This window comes from Ranitomeya imitator, chromosome 9 (assembly GCF_032444005.1).
Source record: "Ranitomeya imitator isolate aRanImi1 chromosome 9, aRanImi1.pri, whole genome shotgun sequence".
NCBI lineage: Eukaryota > Metazoa > Chordata > Amphibia > Anura > Dendrobatidae > Ranitomeya > Ranitomeya imitator.
Window position 1 is genome coordinate 147,532,449 of NC_091290.1, and position 17,058 is coordinate 147,549,506.

General features: G+C 45.7%; 1 protein-coding gene across 1 annotated transcript; it reads right to left on the bottom strand.

The window, feature by feature from the left end:
- Positions 1 to 7,204: 7,204 nt before the first annotated feature.
- On the bottom strand, positions 7,205 to 11,702 carry PDP2 (pyruvate dehydrogenase phosphatase catalytic subunit 2). Its single transcript, XM_069739375.1, has 2 exons — positions 11,565 to 11,702; positions 7,205 to 8,935 (listed from the first exon to the last, which is right to left on the bottom strand). The coding sequence occupies exon 2, from the start codon at positions 8,874 to 8,876 to the stop codon at positions 7,296 to 7,298; it is 1,581 nt and encodes a 526-aa protein (XP_069595476.1). The 5' UTR covers positions 8,877 to 8,935; positions 11,565 to 11,702; the 3' UTR covers positions 7,205 to 7,295.
- Between the last annotated feature and the right edge of the window lie 5,356 nt (positions 11,703 to 17,058).

Here is a 17,058-nt window from a genome sequence, read left to right on the forward strand (position 1 = left end):
ATACACTCCTTATACATTCTGCACACACACTGCACACATGCTGCACATACACTCCTTATACATTCTGCATACACACTGCACACATGCTGCACATACACTCCTTATACATTCTGCACACACACACTGCACACATGCTGCACATACACTCCTTATACATTCTGCATACACACACTGCACACATGCTGCACATACACTCCTTATACATTCTGCATACACACTGCACACATGCTGCACATACACTCCTTATACATTCTGCATACACACACTGCACACATGCTGCACATACACTCCTTATACATTCTGCATACACACACTGCACACATGCTGCACATACACTCCTTATACATTCTGCATACACACTGCACACATGCTGCACATACACTCCTTATACATTCTGCATACACACTGCATACATGCTGCACATACACTCCTTATACATTCTGCATACACACTGCATACATGCTGCACATACACTCCTTATACATTCTGCATACACACTGCTCACATGCTGCACATACACTCCTTATACATTCTGCACACACACTGCACACATGCTGCACATACACTCCTTATACATTCTGCATACACACTGCTCACATGCTGCACATACACTCCTTATACATTCTGCATACACACTGCACACATGCTGCACATACACTCCTTATACATTCTGCATACACACTGCACACATGCTGCACATACACTCCTTATACATTCTGCACACACACTGCACACATGCTGCACATACACTCCTTATACATTCTGCATACACACTGCACACATGCTGCACATACACTCCTTATACATTCTGCATACACACACTGCACACATGCTGCACATACACTCCTTATACATTCTGCATACACACTGCACACATGCTGCACATACACTCCTTATACATTCTGCATACACACACTGCACACATGCTGCACATACACTCCTTATACATTCTGCATACACACTGCATACATGCTGCACATACACTCCTTATACATTCTGCATACACACTGCACACATGCTGCACATACACTCCTTATACATTCTGCATACACACTGCACACATGCTGCACATACACTCCTTATACATTCTGCACACACACTGCACACATGCTGCACATACACTCCTTATACATTCTGCATACACACTGCACACATGCTGCACATACACTCCTTATACATTATGCACACACACACTGCACACATGCTGCACATACACTCCTTATACATTCTGCATACACACACTGCACACATGCTGCACATACACTCCTTATACATTCTGCATACACACACTGCACACATGCTGCACATACACTCCTTATACATTCTGCATACACACACTGCACACATGCTGCACATACACTCCTTATACATTCTGCATACACACTGCATACATGCTGCACATACACTCCTTATACATTCTGCATACACACTGCTCACATGCTGCACATACACTCCTTATACATTCTGCACACACACTGCACACATGCTGCACATACACTCCTTATACATTCTGCATACACACTGCACACATGCTGCACATACACTACTTATACATTCTGCATACACACACTGCACACATGCTGCACACACTCCTTATACATTCTGCATACACACTGCATACATGCTGCACATACACTCCTTATACATTCTGCATACACACTGCACACATGCTGCACATACACTCCTTATACATTCTGCACACACACTGCACACATGCTGCACATACACTCCTTATACATTCTGCACACACACTGCACACATGCTGCACATACACTCCTTATACATGCTGCACATACACTCCTTATACATTCTGCACACACACTGCTCACATGCTGCACATACACTCCTTATACATTCTGCATACACACACTGCACACATGCTGCACATACACTCCTTATACATTCTGCACACACACCGCACACATGCTGCACATACACTCCTTATACATTCTGCACACACACTGCACACATGCTGCACATACACTCCTTATACATTCTGCATACACACTGCACACATGCTGCACATACACTACTTATACATTCTGCATACACACACTGCACACATGCTGCACACACTCCTTATACATTCTGCATACACACTGCATACATGCTGCACATACACTCCTTATACATTCTGCATACACACTGCACACATGCTGCACATACACTCCTTATACATTCTGCACACACACTGCACACATGCTGCACATACACTCCTTATACATTCTGCACACACACTGCACACATGCTGCACATACACTCCTTATACATTCTGCATACACACACTGCACACATGCTGCATATACACTCCTTATACATTCTGCATACACACTGCACAAATGCTGCACATACACTCCTTATACATTCTGCATACACACTGCTCACATGCTGCACATACTCCTTATACATTCTGCATACACACACTGCACACATGCTGCATATACACTCCTTATACATTCTGCATACACACTGCACACATGCTGCATATACACTCCTTATACATTCTGCATACACACTGCTCACATGCTGCACATACTCCTTATACATTCTGCATACACACACTGCACACATGCTGCATATACACTCCTTATACATTCTGCATACACACTGCACAAATGCTGCACATACACTCCTTATACATTCTGCATACACACTGCTCACATGCTGCACATACTCCTTATACATTCTGCATACACACTGCACACATGCTGCACATACACTCCTTATACATTCTGCACACACACACTGCACACATGCTGCATATACACTCCTTATACATTCTGCATACACACTGCTCACATGCTGCACATACACTCCTTATACATTCTGCACACACACTGCACACATGCTGCACATACACTCCTTATACATTCTGCACACACACTGCACACATGCTGCACATACACTCCTTATACATTCTGCACACACACTGCACACATGCTGCACATACACTCCTTATACATTCTGCATACACACACTACACACATGCTGCACATACACTCCTTATACATTCTGCATACACACACTGCACACATGCTGCACATACACTCCTTATACATTCTGTATACACACTGCACACATGCTGCACATACACACTGCACACATGCTGCACATACACTCCTTATACATTCTGCATACACACTGCACACATGCTACACATACACTGCACACATGCTGCACATACACTCCTTATACATTCTGCATACACACTGCTCACATGCTGCGCACACACTGCTCACATGCTGCGCACACACTGCTCACATGCTGCGCACACACTGCTCACATGCTGCGCACACACTGCTCACATGCTGCGCACACACTGCACACATGCTGCACATACACATTGCACACACATTGCACACACACTGCACACATGCTGCACATACACTCCTTATACATTCTGCACACACACTGCACACATGCTACACATACACTCCTTATACATTCTGCACACACACTGCACACATGCTACACATACACTCCTTATACATTCTGCACACACACTGCACACATGCTGCACATACACTCCTAATACATTCTGCACACACACACTGCACACATGCTGCACATACACTCCTTAAACATTCTGCATACACACTGCACACATGCTGCACATACACTCCTTATACATTCTGCATACACACTGCACACATGCTGCACATACACTCCATATACATTCTGCATACACATTGCACACATGCTGCGCACACACTGCACAAATGCTGCACATACACTCCTTATACATTCTGCACACACACTGCTCACATGCTGCACATACACTCCTTATACATTCTGCATACACACACTGCTCACATGCTGCACATACACTCCTTATACATTCTGCATACACACTGCACACATGCTGCACATACACTCCTTATACATTCTGCACACACACTGCACACATGCTACACATACACTCCTTATACATTCTGCACACACACTGCACACATGCTGCACATACACTCCTTATACATTCTGCATACACACTGCACACATGCTGCACATACACTCCTTATACATTCTGCATACACATTGCACACATGCTGCACATACACTCCTTATACATTCTGCATACACACTGCACACATGCTGCACATACACTCCTTATACATTCTGCATACACATTGCACACATGCTGCACATACACTCCTTATACATTCTGCATACACACTGCACACATGCTGCACATACACTCCTTATACATTCTGCATACACACTGCACACATGCTGCACATACACTCCTTATACATTCTGCATACACATTGCACACATGCTGCGCACACACTGCCCACATGCTTCACACACTGCACTCACACTTCTCACACATGGTGCACACGCTGTTCACTCATAAATGCACACACGCTGCACAGATATGCTGAGCGCACATGCTGCAGAACAGGCTGTCAAAGTGCCAGGTTGTGATTATACCCTGATGGTCATTGTGAAGTGTAACCTTTCTGCACTGTCCTGATGGTGGGAGCGAGCGGCTGCAGAGCATAATAATAATTTTCTCCCTGCATCCGCTGCTCCATATTATTCAGCTTCAGATTAACACTGTGCTCCGTTGACAGCATATTACATCCCCCATAGCGGCACGCTCCATTGCAGGCACATCGGGTCAGTATCAGGGGCTGAATATAAGTCTAAGGGTATGTTCCCACTGTCAGTAATCGGCAGCGCTTTGGACACCGCACACGTCCGCTCTGTCCAAAAGTGCTGCTGGCTTCTGAGCGCAGGTGATTCCACATGTGTTCATTGAACCGTGCAGAATTACCGTACCCAATACATTGTACAGGTGATATTTATCTTACGGAGACTGATAATAAATAGACATGCTGCAGTCTGGAAAGACACGCCACATGTCCGTCTCTGCAGGGAAGCCGGAGGCGTCCATGCATGCATTGTGGAGATGGGAATTCTTGAAATCCCATCCACTATGCTGTAACATCTGGCCGCAGTGTGATGGATGCTGTGGATGTACTCAGTGTTCAACCCACAGTGTTTACTGACCGTGGGAACATACCCTTAGAAGGACGACGCTCCACAGTAAAGCAAGGATGGAGGTGATGTAATGAGAAGTTGCCACATTCCTACACATTGTGACAAGCTCGCTGTTTCCCTGTGGCTCGGCTGCTATAGGAACACGTCCTATTAAATTTATTGCTGATTAGACGTAGAAGCAACGCAGCACGGAACAGCAGCCTACCGGGATAAACACTGCGACCAGGACCGTGTCAGAAACCAGGAGCATCGCGCCATAAAAATAACCGAGGAACCGCTCTGGCAGCTCCTACAGTTCATGTAAATGGTACTGTGGATATTATGGTATCACGCAGCCCATAACTTCAGCCCACCGACAGCGGACATACCCGGGATATGGCACTGCTCATTACTACGATGGATCCTATTGAAATCCTGCCTCCAGATTTCGGGCGTCTCAAATTTTTTGGGGCTTATGACACGGCAACCCGTGACATCAAAGCACAAGATGCATTTACACACTGCGGTGGAGGGGTAGACAAAACCACTCCTGGACATATTCATGCCTATTTTAAGAAAGGTGAGGGTTTTTTTTGTTTATTTTACAGGTGAAATATACTAAAAAAAAAGGTTAAAAAAAGAGCAAAATCAACTGCTCTTTCTGCTGCCACTTAAACCACCTATCTGATGCACTGTTTGAATACATCGTAAAGACCCCCATAGACTTTAGATGAAAGCTGGCCTACCATATGATCTATATGGGGGTCTCTGAATCTCCCCTTACAGATGACTTAGAGGGGAAACAAGGATCATTGACAAACCACTGCCGGAGGTATCTGCCACTTTCCTCTCCCCACATGGATACGCGACCAATCCTATATATGTCTGTATAGGATGAGACAGACGGACGTCGAAGATCGCAACGTAATGCTTGGACTAGCTGGCGGCCCGCCTTACAGCATATATTTCTATGCTGCTGCAAATGCTTGGTTCAGGAGAACTGCCATCCAGTCCAAGCATCATGTTGCAATTCTTGTCCAAGTTATGTTACCGTTTGACTGTTCCCTATGGGGAGTCTGGAGAACAAGAATTCGACCATTATCTGTGTATGGCCAACTGAAGACCCTTACTATCAGTGTCACCAAATCCCCGGCCTGCAGATTGTCAGGAGCAGAAGTTTGACCAAGGACCTGGAGCTGAAGGAGACTCTTCTACTACCTAAGATATGTCATGGTAGATGGGGACTCCAATTCGTTAGCACCAGTGTTTTGTACCCCAATCTTAATGACCTTGGTGCATCTTTTAAGAAATTTGGCGCATCTTTCGGCAGATTGTACACTATCCAATTCTAATTTCCACCGCAAAAGTGTTATGAGGAATTTGTCGTTGTGCTAGGTCATGCTCAAGTTTTCCAAAAGTTATCAGATCTTGCCTGGACCAACATAAAAATGCCAAAAGTCATTAAAAAAAAAAAAAAATTGCAACTTTTTAAGTTGTTTAAAAATTGTGACAATTCATGAAGTTTTACAACAGAATTGTGCTGATGAATCCGGGGCCTTTGCATTGGGGCAGCGGAGCGGCAGGAAAAGCATCAATTTCCTGGAAATCCCTTGAATGGTCCACACTCGGGCAGAGATACATATATATGTGTTAAGATAACTAATATCTGGTTATCAGGCATTAAAACTTCAGGAAAACTGAGGAAAAGCCCACCGGTGACCGGGTTCTGCAGCTACCACTCAGTGATGGGCCCTTGATGATGATGATGGTGACCTGCAGAAGCCTCTTATGATCTTTGAGGGGGATTTATCCAGCAGGTGAAAAAGTGATAAAACGACGTACGTGTGTGCAACGTGCAGAATAAATGAGGCGGCATTGCGTCTGACCGTAGCCACCATATATTTACATACAACACAGTATCTGGAGCAGAATTACACATTTGTTTTTTAAAAACATTCTTAAAAACAAGAAAAACCTCCCCCAATATGTGATCTCAGTGATGGATCCCTACAATCAGCAGAACGATGGGAAGTCAGCACTTGCTGTTCCTTCACTGCTGAGACTAATATAGCACCATCCGAGTTTGCGCCATTGTATCCGGCACTGCAGTTCTGCCCCATTGACTGGCATAGGGCTATGATATAGCACCAGGCACACAGATGGCCATAGAAACAAGGGGAACTGCGTCTGATCAATGAGGTGTCTGGAGATCGGACTGATCGCTGATTTTGTTTTTCCCAGAAAACTCCTTTAATTTTTGTTAAATACATATATACACATATCAGCTGTGCAAAACGTAGACTTTCCCTATATTATTCCCCTCGTTCCTCCTTGTAATGAGACTCGATAGCATTTGTGTTAAATAAGACAACAGTCACGGTGATGTCGTCTCTGTACATCCGCGACAAGTCCTCAGGCAAGCTCAACATGGCGGCCAATTTCTCCTGCTCGATCTCACCGTCCTCGTTGCTGCCGATAGCGTGCCGGATCAGGTGCGTGGCAACGTTCTGATCCTGTAGGCTGATCCTCCTTGTTCGCCTCTTCAGAAGCAAATTGTGCATGTACCCAAGGCTCCGCTTCTCCACGGAAACCTGAGGTTCCTGCAGTCTGACCTCGGAGAGGTGTTCGGCCACCAGCCTCACCACCTCCTGGTTCTCCAGCATGTCCCATAGTCCGTCGGAGGCCATGACCAGGAACTTGTCCTGAGGTCGTAACTTATGGTAGGTGATCTCTGGCTTTGCAGTTAGATATGGTGGGGTGTAATAGTTGGCGGGATAATACTGATAGATATTGAGAGGTTCGATGTTGCAAGCGTTTTTCAGAACACTTTGCTGCAGCTCCTCGCTCCATTTAAAGCGGACATCGCCAAAAGCCCGAAAGGGCATCAGGATACCCAGCAGCCTCTGGTCAGTCACTACAGTTTGCTCCTCCGGAGTCGGGTGTTCTGATCGTATTCTCTGTACCTCCGATTTATTAAAAGCATTGTGGTCGGCCGTAAGAGGCAGCGCTGACCAGGCGCCATGTGCATCCTGAACGCCCAAGACGGCCCGGCAGTCTCCAGTGTTCGCCACATGCAGGTTCACCCCATGTATGTGCGACACACAGGCAGTCGCCCCAGAAAATGCAATTTGCAGTGTGAGGTTCTTGACCATCTCATTCTCCGCCGGCACTTGAGCTTCCAGGGAGATATCAGAGTCCAGTCTCTGGAAGGCGTAGGACATGGCGTCAGCCGGGCTCATCCCAGATTCATTGTCTAAGTCTATCAGCTCTTGCCAATAAACCCGCAGGTGGTCAACGTAGAGCGAAGCAATCTCACGGTACGTGTAGTCATTCTTATGTTTGTGCCATTGCATGATGGGCAGCACCGGCCTCATGCGTTCAGTGGCTGACTCGATCTCCTGTAGAGTGTCTTGAGACATGAGGGAGACTGCAATGTAATAAAAGAGGCGCTCGCTGACAGAATGAGCACATGCTGAGCCGGCATGGCCATCGAAAATGCCAAACATGTGGCCTTTGGTCTGTAGGCACGTGGCAGCGCTCCGGCGGTCTTCACAAGGCGTGTTAGAAGCAAGAATATTGCTTTCGAACTTGAGGACCGTATTTGGGTCTGGTAACTTGTAGGACTGCTCGTTGGCTCTGAGGATGTAATTGATTTGCTCTGGAAGCCGCTGGAAGTGTACATCTTCCGCCGTGTGTCTGTAGGACCTGTCCCGGGAGATGACGGCTTGGTGCACCGGGTAGCACAAACATATCGGCGCGACCGTCTTACTCTTCCATCTCAAGTGGGTCTTTCGGGTCATGCATTGTGAATAATCCCGTCTCCCGCGTCTCACCAGGACAGCACTTTGTTTAACACTGGTCAGGATCCATCCAGAGACAGGTCTGGACATCATAAACCGGCTCCAAGCTATGTTGTCCTATACGCTTCTAGAGCAATTTAGATCCCAGAAATCTGTGTATGGAAAAAGAAAGTCATTAATCTGCCCGGTTCATCTACACAACTTAAGGGAGGATTAGATACAGCAAAACTGCAGACAGCATCACTCATGAATCGCTTAGATGCAGCCGCTCTGCAGAAAGTATCAAACCTAATAGGATTAGATGCAATAGCTCAGACACACAACATGGGATTAGATACATCTGCTTAACGGACAGTATCACACAGGACAGGATTTAGATACCCCAACTACAGAGATTGCCACAGAGATTATCCCTGAACTATCAGCACATTACAGACAGTCATTTATATTCAGGGGGAAAGAAGAGGCGGAATCATCTGTAATACTCGTCATCTGTAATACTCGTCTGCAATTTACTGCTCTGGAATAGGACACAGTTCACACACGGGGTGGCTGTATAACGCTAAGCATTTACATATATAGAGAAAAGTCTATCTGCTCTGCTTTCAAATGCTTAGTTAGGTCGAAGTAAAAATGGGAAGTGCTCGGATGAAAAATCCCGGAATGTCTGGGACTTGGAAAGTTAGTGAAAATCCAGCACTTGACTTAAACAAAAACTTTTATTGCTCACCTATATTAAAAAGAACCTGCACATTTCAAACCGTTTTTTCAAAACGTGTAGGATTTTTTGCTACCATCTTTTATTTGTTTCTAACAATTTTATTGGATAGTTCAGTAAAAGATTTATAATTCTCACTGGAAATCAAGTGCTGGATTTTCACTAACTTTCATTTTTCCTATTTGCCGCTCTTTTTTTTTTTTCTTGCTCTAGCATGGACTTTTCTCTGTGGCCGCTGTTCTTGGCGTCGAATCTGCTCTGGGATTTGGGAGTTGTTAGCTGACGCTCAATTAACCGGCTTTTTCTGCTGTTGAATTTGGCAGAATATGCCGGTGCTGTAATGATGATGTCGAGGTTTGATGGTTTTCGGTAAGGAAGGGAGGCCCTCAAACTGTCCCTGTAACTGGGACCCTAACTATCCCTGTCCTGGAGGTACTCTTGATGGTAGAGAGGCCTGAGTCTCTGACCTTATTATGCTCCTGCTAAACCATAATCAGTTCTGTCAAACACCCCATGAGGCCTGGGACAGAAAAGCAAAACAAGACATACAGACAAAGCAAGAGTATTAGAAGGTAGCAAACATAAAAACATTCATCAAAGGTAGAGAAGTCTATACGGAAGGATAGGAATGTACCAAGCAAATGGGAAAAGGGACACAGGGGAAAGCATAAACCCAAAAACAGCATGCAATAATCTCCAGTAGCAACAATGGTCTCCTATACATCAGAGTCTACAAGAAGCAAGGAAGAAAAGTGTTCACAGGCAAGGGAGAGAAGGTCTGTACAGGTTTTATAGGGAGAGGCATATCCATGTCAGCTGCTTCTGATCTGGTCATTACAAGTTTCTGACCAGCATAGAAAGGGTCATTAACCTTTTCTGCACCAAAGGAAACCAAATCCTTTTAATATGGGACACAAACAAACAGGCTAAATGGAAGATCTGCGATTCACAATACGTAAGTGATCTTCTAACCCACATCTCCCAGATGGACATGACACACTCGTGACAGGTAACCTAAATTAAAACTAAATTAAAAGCGCAAGTTCATTCCGAATCTGAAACTTCCAAAAGGTGGAAGAAGGGCCTGTGCACGTAGATATTGCACAATGAGTGTAGGAAATGTCCCGCTGTTCACACTTCTGGTGTATATACATTGTTCTTGTAGGAGTCTCCACAACACCCGAAGGTTCTGTGGAAACTCTGTGGCCGGAAAGCTCATCTGCTGGGAGTGAGGCAGCAATATACGGGGTGACTGGGTTCACCGCCGCCTCCTCGGCTGCTTATATACAGTGTGACACTTCTCATACCAATCTTATCAGCAACTCAATAAATAGGAGCAAAAAAATGTCTTCTTCCCGAGAAGGACAAGACGCTCCAGTCTGGAGGAATTTTCCATCCTCGGCTCGACAACGAGATCCATTCAGCTCAAAATGCAAAAGTTCTGGTTGTGCTGAATGCCTGCGTCCTCCTCCCCCCGACGCACCTACATCGGGAGAAACTTGGCACTTTTAAAGAAAACGAACAAGGTTAATTTCATACGTTGCAGGTTTTGCTTTTCAGCTTATCTGCAGCAAACTTCGCACATGATGCATTTTGGGGCGGATTTGGCGCATATTTCACCTTTTCATTTACAAAGAGTGTCAATTCCTACGCGGATTCTGCACTAACTTTCAATCGACACACGTGTAGGCGAGAATTGTCGAAAGTCGTCTACTATTTGTGCATTGCTGCGTTTCTACACACAAATTCATGTAAAAATCTGCACCGAATCCGCAACATGTGACCATTCCCTAAGGCTACGGTGGTGATGGTGACATGTCGTCAGATGATAGGAGTCAGTCTTTCGTTATGTCAGGCGGTTTCTGTATGAGGCGCCTCATTGCTGACCGCAGAAGATCCCCAGGATCACGTAGGATCAGATACAAGGTATCACTGGACCCTCCCCACACGAGGCTGATCCCCTTCCTAGGAATGTGTGTGGCCGCTCACACCCTAAATCCTGACAGATAAAGTCCCGTAAAGTTCTTCCTGCTTGTTACATGGATAAAATGTGAATTTCTTACCAGTTTGGGCTCAGTATGGAGTCGTCCGGGCTCCTGGGCTTCTGCTTCTAGCACTGGATTGGGACTGGCAGCCGAGCCCTTTATGTCCGGGGCCTCCTCTTCCCTATGTGACTGTCATGGCCCCCTCCTCCTCCTCCTCCTTCTCCTCCTCTTCCTCCTCCTCCTCCATGTCACTGACAACAATAGCTGAGGCGTGCTCAATCCTTGCAGACTCATAGTTGGAGATGTAAATTATTTGTTAATTACCGGTAATTCCCGTCATTCTCTTCTCATAAAAACTTTTTGACAGGGAGGTTGTTCACGAGAGGTGGTGAGTTCTCCTTCAATGGAAGCGCTCAAACAGAGGCTGGACAGACCTCTTTCTGAGATGTCTTAGCGACTCCTGCGTTGACCAGGAGGATGGACACGACGACCCTGGCGGTCCCTTCCAACCTTAACGTTCTAGGATTCTATGATAAACCACATCCAAACGGCTCGAGTGATGGCGCCCTCATTACATTACGGAAAATTGCAGCATTTTGGGGGGCAGAATGGTGTAAAAACAACTTTCCGTTGTGCGGCTATAATCGGGATCATCTATGAGACCCTTGTAAAGACAGAGCAGCGGCCTCACCATCACATTGTCTGAAGATCCACGTCCATCGATAGAGACCAGTGTATGGGGTACAAGGAATTTCTGGACAATCTGTAAAAGTCAGCGCGCTTTTTCCCTTGTTTAACACACAAAATGTGTCCATATTTTTTTTTTCTAAATTGGAGAAACTTTTATAAAGATTATTAGTATGGCTGTATTCAGTATTTTAGGCCGAGTGCCCACTATCCGGACGTATCAGCATATGTTCTCTGCGTCCAAAGCGTTGTGTTCTTTAGAACGCAAGTAAATCCGCAAGTAATCACTGAACCGTGCGGACTTACCGCATCCAATACAATTTATGTAATTTTCCTTGCGGAGATTAGTGTCACAGGGTCACAATGCAGTCGGGGGGTAACATTCTTCTGAAAACCCAGACTCCTCCATAGACAAGTGCGATCCATCACTGCACAGAACACGTCTCCTCCAGAGTCCAGTGGCGGTTTTACACCACTCCATCCAACGCTTGGCATTGTGCTTGGTGATGTACGGCTGCTTGCAGCTGCTCGGCCATGAAGCTCCCGGCAGGGGCGCAGTGTTTGTGCTGACACCAGAGGAGGACTAGTTAGGGGGTCATCGGAGCAGTGGAGCATTTGGAGTCTTGTCCACCGCCTGCTTGGTCACTCATTGGTTTCTTCTCCGTCCAACACCAGTGGATTCATGGTTTACATAATGGCTCCTGTTTTGGAGCTCTGCTCTGTGCCGGAGGCAGCCGGTTACACGTGCCGGCATATTGTTACTTTGTCTTGCTTTCCCATTAATTCAGCAGGGATGTGTCTGCCTTGTGTCATGTATAAGCAGGGCTCCATGTTGTCGTATCCACTGGATTCATCTGTTGTCAGTCATCTCCACAATCTACATGTCAGACATTTTTCTCTTTACACCAGTTCTTAGTTGTCGTCCTTTATGCCATTTTAGTTTTACCGGTGGTAATACATTTTACGATTCCTCTTATTTTTGCCTCTTTTCGAGACTGTCGAGGACGACACAGAAAAGACTCTTATAGAACATGAGACCCTTTTACATCGTCGTGCACGACGTGCTCCACATTTTGGAGCAATTTTTTGCAGAATCCTGGTACATTTTTACGGAGTATTTCTCTACTCTGGACAACGGAATTATGGACATTGCTGCATCATAAGAACATTTTGGGAAAGAAATTCCATTAAGTTTTCTTAAAATCTCCTCTTTAACAATTTATCATGTCTCCTACGTTCCTGTTTCCGGGCTACAATCTCGTAACTTGCAAAGATCGTTGTTCTATTTTCATAGGTTATTATTCAGTCAATCAGGGGCAGTTTCCTGACCACATTTTTGTGCGTGACGGAAAAATACGAATACAGCTGGGATGGAGGCCAGAAAGTGTCCAGTGACTTAGTTGGCTCTGTCAGAACCCTGTTTTTCGGGGGGATTCCGACGGACATTTTGACGTAGTCCTCAGCGGTTAGTACTGGATTAGTGTGAACCTAGCCTTACCTGCTCATCAGTAATTATCTGCTTGTATAACCTGTCATCAGCCCGCGGCACAACCCCACGTTGTCAAATTCTGTTCTATCTGAAATTGCCTAAAGGCAAATATTATAAGTGTAGAACACAGGTGCATAGCAAATTAAAATGCAAAACACAACTACCCAACTACTACAAAAGCAAACAGAATGAAAACCCTGCCCTCTTTTTTTTTTTTTCTCCCAGTTGCACAGAAAAATAAAAACTACATTTGCATTCCCCCAGTATTTTTAGGAACATCGGATGACGCAGACCAATCTCCCTGTTTAGGAACATATGTCAATCAGTCGGTATTCGATAAAGTGGGGCCCTGGGCAAAATTATGATTGCAAACATGTCTACACCTATTTATTATTATTTATATAGCACCATTGATCCCACAGTTGTAATGCTGCTGCAGTACAGTATAGCGCAACTTCCACTAGGGGATGCTGGTGAGGGACAAGAGGTAGCACACACAGCGTAACACTACTGAGAAGCAGTACAAGCGCCACCAAGTGGCGAAAGAGTGGTCAGACAAGCCGAGTCAGAAACTATCATTACAAGAAGTAACAGAGGTCACAGCAATAGACGTGATCAAATACAAGCCAGAAGTCAGAGCCAGACGGGCGCAGATATAACCGAGACGAGAGACAGTAAAACAGGTCAGAAGCCAAGCCGGGTCACATACCAGGAGGTCTAAGAACAGGGAGCCAACATTAAGACAAAGCAGGAAGGCAGGAAAGGGAAGTCACGGGAACAGAGTACACGGGCAGAGGACAAACACGATATCAAGGGGTCAGCTGCTCTAGCCTGGAAGCATGAACGATAACTACCACTGGTCTGCAGGTCGCCGCAGACTGAAATAGCCACACGGAATCCAAAGCGAGGCAGAGAAGGTTAACCCCTGCATGACCAGACTGGGGAGAAAATAACAAGAAACCAACCCCGGCCTGGATCATGACAACAGTGCTGTACAAGAGAAGGAATTGCAATATACAAATATAAATTACAGTGAACAAACAATGATAGCCTGGTACAGAGGGAAGACATTGGACTATTCTGAAGTGGCCTTCTATGAGCCCTGACCTAAATCCTACTGAGCGTCTTTGGAAAGAGCTGAAACCTGCTGTCTGGAAAAGGCAACCATCAAACACGAGACAACTGGAGCAGTTTGCTCTTGAGGAGCGGCCAAAATACCTGTCGAGAGGAGCAGAAGTCTCATTGACAGGTACAGGAATCGTTTGATTGCAGTGATTGCCTCAAAAGGCTGTGCAACAAAATATTAAGTTAAGGGACCATCATTTCTGTTCAGACCGATTTCATGAGTTTTATTTTTTTTTTAAATTCTGTGGAGGCATGGTTGAAAAGCAATGTCTGACTTTCATTTGTTCATTTTCATAGATATTTTAGAAATTGTATTACTTTTGTCAGATTCAAGTTTTCTGCTACCATTGTGGGTTTTTCTGTCATTAAATGAGGGATACCAACAATTTTGAACATGTGTGTACATACATACAGGGCAGCAGTGTATACAGCACCCCTATAACACAGCACATGTCACTGTATATAAATACATAGATACAGGGCAGCAGTATATACCGCACCCCTATACCACAGCACATGTCAGTGTATATAAATACATAGATATACGGCAGCAGCATATACAGCACCCCTATACCACAGCACATATCAGTGTATATAAATACATAGATACAGATACAAGCAGAAGATTGATAACATCAGAGACAGTTTTGGTCGACAACCCCCAGAGCCCTTCCTCCCGACTTCCCAGCCCTCCACCTCCAAAACCAACTTCTCCACCATTACAGAAGATTGACTCTCCAGTCTACTCTCAAGATCGCATCTCACCACCTGTGCACTTGACCCGAACCCATCCCACACCTCACCAGTCTTCATCCCAACCCTAACCCATCTCTTCAACCTATCACTAACAACTGGTGTTTCCCCTCAAGCTTTAAACATGCCTCCATCACACCTATCCTCAAAAAGCCCTCTCTTGACCCATCCTCTGTATCTAGCTATCGCTCCATATCACTTCTCCCCTATGCCTCAAAACTACTGGAACAACACGTCCATCTTGAACTGTCCTCCCATCTATCTTCCTGTTCCCTCTTTGACCTCTTACAATCTGGCTTCCGATCACACCACTCCACTGAAACTGCCCTAACTAAGGTCTCCAATGACCTCTTAACCGCCAAGAGCAAGCGACACTACTCTGTCCTCTTCCTCCTGGACCTGTCCTCTGCCTTTGACACAGTGGACCATTCCCTGTTACTGCGGACCCTCTCATCCCTTGGCATCACAGACTTGGCCCTATCCTGGATCTCATCATACCTAACAGACCGGACATTCAGCGTCTCCCACTCACACACCACCTCCTCACCTCGCCCCTATCTGTTGGAGTCCCACAAGGTTCAGTCCTAGGGCCCCTGCTCTTCTCCATTTACACATTTGGCCTGGGACAGCTCATAGAATCTCACAGCTTTCAGTATCATCTCTATGCTGATGACACACAGATCTACATCTCTGGACCAGATATCACCTCCCTACTAACCAGAATCCCTCAATGTCTATCCGCTATTTCATCCTTCTTCTCCGCTAGATTTCTGAAACTTAACATGGAAAAAACAGAATTCATCATCTTTTCCCCATCTCACGTGACCCCCCCCAACGAACCTATCCATTACAGTAAATGGCTGCCCACTCTCCCCAGTCCCACAAGCTCGCTGTCTCGGGGTAATCCTTGACGCTGATCTCTCCTTCAAACCACATATCCAAGCCCTTCCTACTTCCTGCCGACTTCAACTCAAAAATATTTCATGAATCCGTTCATTCCTCAACCAAGAATCTGCAAAACCCTAGTCCATGCCCTCATCAGCTCCCACCTGGACTACTGCAACCTCCTGCTCTGTGGCCTCCCCTCTAACACTCTCGCACCCCTCCAATCTATTCTAAACTAAGCTGCCTGACTAATCCACCTGTCCCCCCGCTATTCCCCGGCCTCTCCCCTCTGTCAATCCCTTCACTGGCTCCCCATTATCCAGAGACTCCAGTACAAAACCCTAACCATGACATACAAAGCCATCCACAACCTGTCTCCTCCATACATCTGTGACCTCATCTCCCGGTACTTTCCTGCACGCAACCTCCGATCCTCACAAGATCTCCTTCTCTACTCCCCTCTTATCTCCTCTTCCCACAACCGCATCCAAGATTTCTCTCGCGTATATCACCCCTACTCTGGAACCCTCTACCACAACATATCAGACTCTCGCCTACCATCGAAACCTTCAAAAGGAACCTGAAGACCCACCTCTTCCGACAAGCCTACAACCTACAGTAACCACCGATTGA